Source organism: Primulina eburnea, chromosome 9 (assembly GCF_022965805.1).
Source record: "Primulina eburnea isolate SZY01 chromosome 9, ASM2296580v1, whole genome shotgun sequence".
In the NCBI taxonomy this organism is placed as follows: Eukaryota; Viridiplantae; Streptophyta; class Magnoliopsida; order Lamiales; family Gesneriaceae; genus Primulina; species Primulina eburnea.
The window spans coordinates 31,787,288-31,797,773 of NC_133109.1; the positions used below are offsets into that span (position 1 = coordinate 31,787,288).

General features: G+C 30.4%; 2 protein-coding genes across 2 annotated transcripts in view; both read right to left on the reverse strand.

Annotated features, from left to right (window-relative positions):
- LOC140841701 (tubby-like F-box protein 5) overlaps positions 1–10,486 on the reverse strand; it is an 80,066-nt gene that overhangs the window by 43,560 nt on the left and 26,020 nt on the right. The gene's annotated exons all lie outside the window — the stretch shown is intronic.
- On the reverse strand, positions 2,863–4,854 carry LOC140840569 (uncharacterized). Its single transcript, XM_073207749.1, has 5 exons — positions 4,786–4,854; positions 3,861–4,206; positions 3,650–3,682; positions 3,348–3,429; positions 2,863–3,222 (listed from the first exon to the last, which is right to left on the reverse strand). The coding sequence occupies exons 2-5, from the start codon at positions 4,193–4,195 to the stop codon at positions 2,884–2,886; spliced, it is 789 nt and encodes a 262-aa protein (XP_073063850.1). The 5' UTR covers positions 4,196–4,206; positions 4,786–4,854; the 3' UTR covers positions 2,863–2,883.

The following is a 10,486-nucleotide window of genomic DNA, read 5'->3' on the forward strand; positions in this document are numbered from 1 at the left end:
GTGTATGAGTAAGAGTGATACTGAGATGAGTTACCTAATTAGAAGTTCTCATGTGTCCAACTGCCGACGTTGTGTCGCTTGATCTGATTGGCTAGGTTGATCGTAAAACAGTGACGTCAGATCTTAACGGTTAATATTGTCTCCGCTGATACATGACCGGTGGCAGAGAAATGATAAGATTGATTTCTAAGGGACATAAGACAACATTAGCCGATAAACATGCACCATAAATTTTCCTGGGATTCCTATGCATCACCATCTTTTTTTCAAGAAATTTGCTAGAGAAACTCAACGGAGACGATGAGATTTAAATAAGGGTAAACCTTTAGGATATGTTATTGGAAGTTTTTTTTAAAAAAAAGAAAAATGAATTTCTAATATTATATTGAGGAAAAGAATATATGCTTGGCTTTATTTTTTATTAGATGGAATTTAAAGTGAATAATAATTAGTGTAGAAGACTAAGTCTTTTGTGAGACGATTTTTACGAATATTTATTCGTCAGTCGAGTCAATCATACTCATATTTATAATAAAAATTAATACTTTTGACATAAAAAATAATATTTTTTCATGAATGATCTAAATAGAATACATGTCTCACAAAATTGACTCATTTTGTGAGACTGACTCATATAAGTTTTTGTGAGTAAAAAATCAGTAGTGTCAAATAAATCATATTCAATGAAGGCAAAAACTTGTATGAGACGGTCTCACGGGTCGTATTTGTGGGACGAATCTCTTATTTGGGTCATCCATGAAAAAATATTGCTTTTTATGCTAAGAGTATTACTTTTTATTGTGAATATCGGTAGGGTTGACCCGTCTCACAGATAAAGATTTGTAAAACCGTCTCACAAAGCCCTACTATTTTTCCTATTATCTTTGCATGAGATTTTAACTAAACATATATGTATACATATATCATTCATTACTATATATGTTGTTTTTATTTTGGTTATAATATACTAGATTATTACTCAGGCCCTCATACGGTTATCTTCTATGTGTGGTTGGTAATCAGATAATCGCATATTAATTAATGAAGATATTCTAGGTCCCACATATTTTGACCAAATTAACATGTTTAGCATCACACGACTATTTGGTTGTTTTGGGTGGACTTGTTTCAAGTATTTATATCCATAAGACTGTTTCATATGAGACTTACTTAGGGATGTCAATGGGTCCGGGTTTTACCAAACTCACAATGGACCCACGTGTATGGGGTGAGTTTGGACATACTAAATGGGTCATGGGGTGGGTCTCGGGTCCAATTTTTTAGACCCGTCCGGATATGGGACGGGTCATGGGTTTTATAATACCCGTCCCATACCCGCCCCATATACGTGGATATAAATATTTTAAGGTTTTGATTTTATTAATTTTCATTTTTTAGTAGCTCACCTCAACCATAACGATCTTAGCTATTTCGATCCTATATCAACTGTTGCATTTGAATATGCTTTTAGCAATAGTGGAAAAATAGTTGGTCCTCATCTTAGTAGACTTAAATATTGCCTACTCGCTGATTTTATATTGATCTGTTTCAATTATATTATGACTTATTTTTGGGGATGTCAAGATTTTTTTGGAGAGCTAGTAACTCTTTTTTTTATGTAATTCTTTATGTTGTAAAAATACTTTGTTTGTTATTATTAAGTGTGGTCGAAGACATGAATTAATTTTCCACAATGTTGTATTTATAGGCTTGTCTGTTTCATAATTTAGTCATGTGAGAAGAAATATTACTTTTTTATTTTAAAAAAATTCGGGTCTCACGGGTCTACCCAGCCCCGTTTCGTATTCGATGTGGGGTGGGTCCGAAGAATATTTAACCGGGGTGGGGTGGGTAATGGGTCAAAGTTTTTTTCATGGGGAGAGTATTGGGTTTAGCCAAACCCGCCTCATACTCGTCCCATTGACATCTCTAGACTTACTCGCAAAATAAAATTATGTTTTATGTAAAAACGATCTTATATATCTGTATTACATATATACACACAAACTTGAAAAAACAATATTGGTTGAATTTCATCAATCAGCATCCTGGTGAAAATTCATAAAAAAGACATAACCTCATTTATAAAATTAGTTACATTTAAAATAACTAACAAAAAATGATATTTTACAGTGAAATATAATATTTTCGACATAAAAAAACAATAATTTTCATTAGTTGGGTCGGACATCCATCTGACAAATTTAACATGTTTGACGTTTCACAAGAGTGTTGTGTTATATATAATTATAATTTTTTTAAAAAAAAAAAACTTTATTAGGTGCATAACATTTATGATAACATAGTTGATGTCTTTTTTCTATTCTATATGGAATTCAATAATTTGTAGTTTATTTAACACCAAAGTTTTAAATTTGGGATGAGATTCCGGTCCGAAACCCAATTATAAGCTCTCTTCCTCCAACACAAAAACAAAAGTTGGTCTCATAAAATACGAGACGCTACCATTAATTATAGAAATACTAATTTTTCAAGAACTACATTGAAAATAAAATAAAATATAAACACTCAATTTAACTCATCGTATACTCTCATTCACATAACGAGATATAAATCAATTTTATAAATTCCAGGATTTGCAAAAAAAACAGTTTCCTTTTTACATGTTTAAATTGTTTCAGGGGTAAGAAAGATATAAATCATGAGAAATTTCAAAATTAAAAACCTTTTTATTAAGGGAAACAAAACATAGAAATCACGAATGTAATATTAATCTACGCTGGCTGTTTAACAACACGTTTGATCAAATAACACTAATCATTTACCAAGTTCTTCACACTTAAAATGAAAATTGTCCACATAATTTAAAAATAAAAAAACAACCAAAAAATTTGACCTTGAATCGATCATCTCTAGCATACTTCACGTACTTGAGACCATCTTTACGTGCAGCTTGGGTATGGTCTTGTAAATTCTCGGAAAAAAGGTTAAATATTCTTTCAAAGATCGCGAGTCTTGAATGTAAGAGGGATGTGTAGCATAGTTTTCTGGCAAATGACAGAAGCTAAGTTTGGTTTGCGAAGCGTTCAAACCAAGAGCCTCGCAAATCTGATCGGCCACTCCATCTAGGGTTATATTATTCTTATCGATTGAAATACCTCTCCATTTGGTATGAGCCCCGCTGGACCATATAAAGCCGCCTTCGTCATTTTTCTTCCGTTCTCCGTCGTAGTTAATCATCACATAAATGTTCATCATTTCCTACATGTACAATTAGTTCTTAAAAAAAAGAATACAATTTTTAAGAAGTTGATGTTAATTATTGGGTACAAACAAAAAAAAAACAGTGAATTATTTTTATTAAATGCATAAATTATGCGGTTTACCTGGCCTGAGCGGAGACGTCTCTTTTTCTTAGCTTTAACGGCCTTGAATCCGCTGATCAAAACATAGTCCGTTAGCCTGCCACTGATTAAGCCGCCAGCCAAAGCAATTAGTATATACATGTACACTAGGATTCATATATACATGCAATTTGAAGAAGAGAATGTGGAAATGGAATTTGTGTAATTGTAAACTTTTTGCATATAATTAATTAAGACAATGGTCGCGTAGTTTAGTGTTTTGCAAGTAAAATAGGAAACATTAATATATGAGAACGAGATGCTTGTTGTACCATCTTTCGTACCTATCTTTAAAACAGTTCCACAAAGGCAAACACCTGAACAGTGATGTAAGAAATTGTTAAAATTTGGTAGAAAAAGCTAGAAATTAAAGCCAAACAAAACGTTCAGCATTTGATTAATAGGAGATGAACTGCATCTAGAGATTCTGACTTTGAATCGTTTATGGCCAAGGAGAAAAATAAGAGCTAGGGAATGCATGGGACGGGGACGTACCAACAGGGAAAGTAATCCGTCGACTGTGCCTCGATACCAGACACGATCAACGTATGACTGCCCTCGTCAATGTCAAAGATTAGCTCAAAGTATGCAACAAAACAGATGGGAATGAGGAAACCAAATACCATGTCATTGTCGACAGCAATGACAATCTTATATATGGTGCGCCGGTTGTAACCGTGCCTCAAGTACATAGCAGCTGGGAAGTTGCCTCTCGTTTCGTGTGGTTCCAGCCGTATCACTCCCGTGCAACAGCCATTAAAGTCTATCTCCCTCAGGTCGATGGTTCTGTTAGTGTTGTTTCTCAACCGGTGTCGAAGGAGACAAGACATTTTAGTGTATCCTAATTAACATAAAAATATATATCATTAATGATTAATGCTTATAGAATTAAATATGACGTGCTTTACTAATAATAATTAGATTGAATAATTGCATCTTTTTAGTAATTGGTTAATACGCAACAGAAATAAAATCATATAGCTAGAATTTAGATAAAATTATTTACTAAACAAAAAAAATTGGAAAAGTTTTTAACTAACCTAAAATAATCATATTAAATTTTAATGTTAACTAAACGTACATTAATTAAAAAAAAACAAAAAAAATAAAAAGGATGAAGAAAAAAAAAACAAACCTACATGGATCCTAAATATAGAAATGGTTTTTGAAAACCATTTTCAAGAGGTGGAGGCGAACCCGGCAGGCTGCAAAGGGATCATTCCAATTTTTTCATCCAAAAATATTATATTTTTTTCACACTTTTTTTTAATAAAAAATACATATTTTGTCACTATTTTTATATAACAACAACAACAACAAAAATAATAATAATAATAATTCGAAGCTATAAATTTTAAGCACAATCAAATAGCTTTTGATTCATACTTTATTAAAATTCAAATACATGAAAAGAGATTACCGCTCGGATGGATTCAGACTTTGTTGCCGCCGGCAATTCACTGAAGTTTGAAGTACGTAGTTGTTCTTCTCTCCCCCTAAACGTGTTTTTATAGAAGAATTCCCTTGTTTTCATTCTCTTAATTTTATTTAAGAAAGATAATCAAATCTCGGATAAGAAAGTTTCAAATCTTTTAAGGATAATGAATTGATATGGTAGGATTTTAAAAAATATATATATTTATTTGAGTGGGTCTCATCTTTATACTATTTTGAAAAAGTGAAATACTTGGAAACTAATGATGTATTTGTATTATTTGTATCCATTTATTGTTAAATCAAAATTGTTAATTCAGATAAATGATACGAAAAGATTGTTACAACCAGTAAAAATATTATTATTAATATAATACTATTTAATTTTAAAATCATTAAACTTAATAAAATTAAACTATATATTTTATTTCATAAAAAATAAAGTTAACAAAAATTTAATATAAATAATTATTTAAAAATTTACCCCTAGTTAAATTTTTTTGTTTAGATTTATTTTTTAAGTAAAGCTAATCATTAATTTATCACTGATTTATTATATCGTGAGATTTTGGTTTAATTTAATTTTTCTGAGTTTTAAAAAAATTTAACAGTAATACATCTTGCATGAATTAATTGATTATTTAAAAATTAATATATAATAATTATTTTTATCCATCTTATCCTATTTAATTAATTGACCAAACCAAAATGAGGGAAACAAAAGTTAAAAGAAAAAAGAAGAAGTTTTGACAGTACAAACAACACGGTATGTTGTTTCTCTCTCCACAGTAGGGGATCATCTCCCATATTTTCTATAGTAATCATTTGGTCAAAAAAATCTAAAGAAAAACTTTTGACTAAAGAAATAACTATATTTACCATATATTGGTATTTGGTATGGAAAGCTTCCTTGAATATTTCTCAAAACATAGTATTGTGTTCACAAACCCCAGAATCAAATCCAATCATATCAAGGTATCCAAGGATCATAGCTCAACGTGCAAGTCATGTATGCCACATAAACTCAACAAATAGGGCATATAGACATGTCATCTCAATCCAATCAATCAAACATATATCATATAATACAGATACCTGCCGTATGTTATCCGGTCGTAACATACCTCACTTTTTCGTTCCAGTCGATGTAGCTTGAAGATATCAGTATAATGATCTATCTACATCGATAACACATTTATTTCAAGAGTGAGTCTCATGTGAGACCGTCTCACGGATCTTAATCTGTGAGACGGGTCAACCCTACCCATATTCACAATAAAAAGTAATACTCTTAGCATAAAAAGTAATACTTTTTAGTGGATGATCCAAATAAGAGATCCGTCTCACAAATAAAACCCGTGAGACCGTCTCACACAAGTTTTTGTCTTATTTCAATCAATAACATCATTCAATTCAACAATATAAGTTTCAAATATCTTTTGAAACTTTGAAAATTTCATATCAAATTCAAATCATAACATAATTCAATTACGACTTCAAAACTTAGTTTCTTGTCGGTTATTCTACCGTATATATTTATCCGAATTAATAATAACTGACAAATAATTATTCAATCAGTCCAACGATTAAAATTCCCTAATTATAATAAAGTGAAAATAATTCAAAATAACATCACTATAATCATCTTTTCTTCGTTAAAATCATACACTATTCAACAATTTTCAATTTCTGTATGATTTAACAATTTATCGGATTTATTCCAAAAATCGACGATTTTCAAAAGCTCCAAAAATATAAAATTTATACCTCAAATCGAAGACATCGTGTCAACGATTCCAAAACTGAAGTCAGTTCGTCGATTGGATAAATCGATAAGTCACACGATCGAAAAACAAAATTGAATCTCTATTTCTCTCTCACCTCTGTAGACTTTCTGTAAAAATAATTCATTTACGTTTGTTTTCAAATTTATCTTGTAATTTTTATTTATTTTTTAATATTATATTATATTAATAAAATAAAATAATATAATATAATATAATATATACTATTTAATATTTTAACATCGGTATATCCATTCGAACCAGTCAAACGATCAAATTTTTCAAAACTCAAAACATGAAACTTCTATATCTTTGAGTTTTCTATGTTATATACAAATCTCACATCATTTGGACTTCATATGATCAGCTATGTCACTAATTACTATTTCGTTCTTAAAATTAATTTATTATTTTTCAACTTATTTACGAAAATGCCATGAAAATAAATTGAATATTTTTCAACTTATTTACGAAAATGTCATCAATACTATTTTATTCTCGGGGTCTCACACTTCGACACTTTTGAAAATACCGTCTAAAACTCTCTCCATTTTCTTCCACCCACTTTCTATAAATACCAGCAAATTCGCTCCATTTTCTTCCACCCACTTCACAACACTTAAAATTTTTTTTCTCTTACACAATTTTACAAATTCACAACATTTAAAATTTTTATCTTTTACACGATTTTACCACTTCACAACAATTAAAATTTTATCTATTACACAATTTTATCACTTCACAACACTTAAAATTTTTATCTCTAATTACATGATTTTACCAATTCCAACATAGATTTATTAAATTATTAAAATTATTTTTTTTTATTTTACCTAAAATATTAGCGACGGAATTCATGCAGTAACTGTCGCTAAATAGCGACGGTTTGTGCATGTCGTCCGTCGCTAATTTTAAACCGTCGCTAATTGTTTTTCAAAAGTCCGTCGCGTATTTTACTTGCGTCTGTTTTTGAAAATCCATTGCAAATTGCAGCTACAACAACAGTTAAAAACCGTTGTCTTTGAGCGAACCATTTAACAACACATGCTTTAACAACAGTTTTAAAAAGGCTACGACAACGGTTGAAATCAACCTTTTAAAGGAGAAAATTTGAAAGAGTTCATTCACCCCCTCTAAACTCTTTCTCGATCCCAACAATTTTATATTGAGATAGATTTGAAAATTTAGTTGAAAATTTGAAATCTACGTGGAATTTATTTATCCAAACGTTTATATGAATTTGAAATCTTTATTTTTAAATCAATTCTTTTAATAGTAAGTAGAACCAGGGATAGTTGTGCAAGTAGAACCAATTGTTGATCTCTATGGCCCTTCAAATGGCAATATAATAATATATAATTGCTCAAATTTGATATACCATACCAAGTTGTATCGTTTACTTTTCTCCGAGGCGCCTGTTTCTCAACATGTTTCAACTCTTAACAAAGTTGTGTAGATTCTTACTTTATTAAACACTCACTTTTATCACTTACACTAAAGCAGAAGCCCTGGAAAAAAGGTTCTCAATGCTTAATTTAATTATATCCTTTATTTTATTCCTTTGGCCATGACAGAACATGTTTAATTTATACCCAATATAAATTCAATGATCCAGGCATATGTTTTCCCAGTTTTCGGGAGTTTTGTACGTGATTTTAAAAATATAGGATTATAAAAATAATTGATTTTATATTGGGAGCCTTTTGTTTTATGAGTGCTAATTTTTTTTACCACAATAAAGCACATCTATGCTTATTGCCTACTTGAAATTGATTGATTCATCTCATTTATAATGATCTCAAAATCTAATTTTCATAAAACTAACCTTTTTTGCTATTAGCGAATGATAATTTATTTTTTTCCGATTTAGTTCAGTCGTCTGTCTCCATTATTCTTGCATATAAGATCTAAAGATGATCGCTATTATAATTTTTTATGCGGTTCAAGTATGAACTTATATGTTTGGATCAATTATTATTATTATTATATTTGTAGTATTGATTTAAGCAAATTTTTTGAATAATACTCATTTAAAACTTAAAATCATTATGCTAGCTACTTTCGATTTTTAAATAGACAAAAACTTGTGTGAGACGGTCTCACGGATCGTATTTGTGAGACGGATCTCTTATTTGGGTTATCAGTGAAAAAGTATCACTTTTTATGCTAAGATTATTACTTTTTATTGTGAATATGGGTATGGTTGACTCGTCTCACAGATTAAGATCCGTGAGACGGTCTCACATGAGACTCGCTCATTTAAATATAAGTAAATTTTTTTTTCCGCACAGAGATAATTCTTTCTGTTATTATTATTATTATTATTTGCAATTAAAAGAAGGTTTATATAATATACGAAAAGCGTATCAGGAAATTAATATAGTAATAAAATAAAAATTTGGTCTTTCATATATAATACTAGTTTTATTTGAAAATTATTGATGTATATGTTGGGTTTAACGTGTATGAGTAAGAGTGATACTGAGATGAGTTACCTAATTAGAAGTTCTCATGTGTCCAACTGCCGACGTTGTGTCGCTTGATCTGATTGGCTAGGTTGATCGTAAAACAGTGACGTCAGATCTTAACGGTTAATATTGTCTCCGCTGATACATGACCGGTGGCAGAGAAATGATAAGATTGATTTCTAAGGGACATAAGACAACATTAGCCGATAAACATGCACCATAAATTTTCCTGGGATTCCTATGCATCACCATCTTTTTTTCAAGAAATTTGCTAGAGAAACTCAACGGAGACGATGAGATTTAAATAAGGGTAAACCTTTAGGATATGTTATTGGAAGTTTTTTTTAAAAAAAAGAAAAATGAATTTCTAATATTATATTGAGGAAAAGAATATATGCTTGGCTTTATTTTTTATTAGATGGAATTTAAAGTGAATAATAATTAGTGTAGAAGACTAAGTCTTTTGTGAGACGATTTTTACGAATATTTATTCGTCAGTCGAGTCAATCATACTCATATTTATAATAAAAATTAATACTTTTGACATAAAAAATAATATTTTTTCATGAATGATCTAAATAGAATACATGTCTCACAAAATTGACTCATTTTGTGAGACTGACTCATATAAGTTTTTGTGAGTAAAAAATCAGTAGTGTCAAATAAATCATATTCAATGAAGGCAAAAACTTGTATGAGACGGTCTCACGGGTCGTATTTGTGGGACGAATCTCTTATTTGGGTCATCCATGAAAAAATATTGCTTTTTATGCTAAGAGTATTACTTTTTATTGTGAATATCGGTAGGGTTGACCCGTCTCACAGATAAAGATTTGTAAAACCGTCTCACAAAGCCCTACTATTTTTCCTATTATCTTTGCATGAGATTTTAACTAAACATATATGTATACATATATCATTCATTACTATATATGTTGTTTTTATTTTGGTTATAATATACTAGATTATTACTCAGGCCCTCATACGGTTATCTTCTATGTGTGGTTGGTAATCAGATAATCGCATATTAATTAATGAAGATATTCTAGGTCCCACATATTTTGACCAAATTAACATGTTTAGCATCACACGACTATTTGGTTGTTTTGGGTGGACTTGTTTCAAGTATTTATATCCATAAGACTGTTTCATATGAGACTTACTTAGGGATGTCAATGGGTCCGGGTTTTACCAAACTCACAATGGACCCACGTGTATGGGGTGAGTTTGGACATACTAAATGGGTCATGGGGTGGGTCTCGGGTCCAATTTTTTAGACCCGTCCGGATATGGGACGGGTCATGGGTTTTATAATACCCGTCCCATACCCGCCCCATATACGTGGATATAAATATTTTAAGGTTTTGATTTTATTAATTTTCATTTTTTAGTAGCTCACCTCAACCATAACGATCTTAGCTATTTCGATCCTATA

Coding starts and splice junctions, on each gene's coding strand:
- LOC140840569 (XM_073207749.1), bottom strand. CDS start 4,195: ATGTCTTGTCTCCTTCGACACCGGTTGAGAAACAACACTAACAGAACC. Junction 3,683..3,860: donor ACGGATTACTTTCCCTGTTG/GTACGTCCCCGT, acceptor ATCACTGTTCAG/GTGTTTGCCTTTGTGGAACT. Junction 3,430..3,649: donor TGGAACTGTTTTAAAGATAG/GTACGAAAGATG, acceptor CGGCTTAATCAG/TGGCAGGCTAACGGACTATG.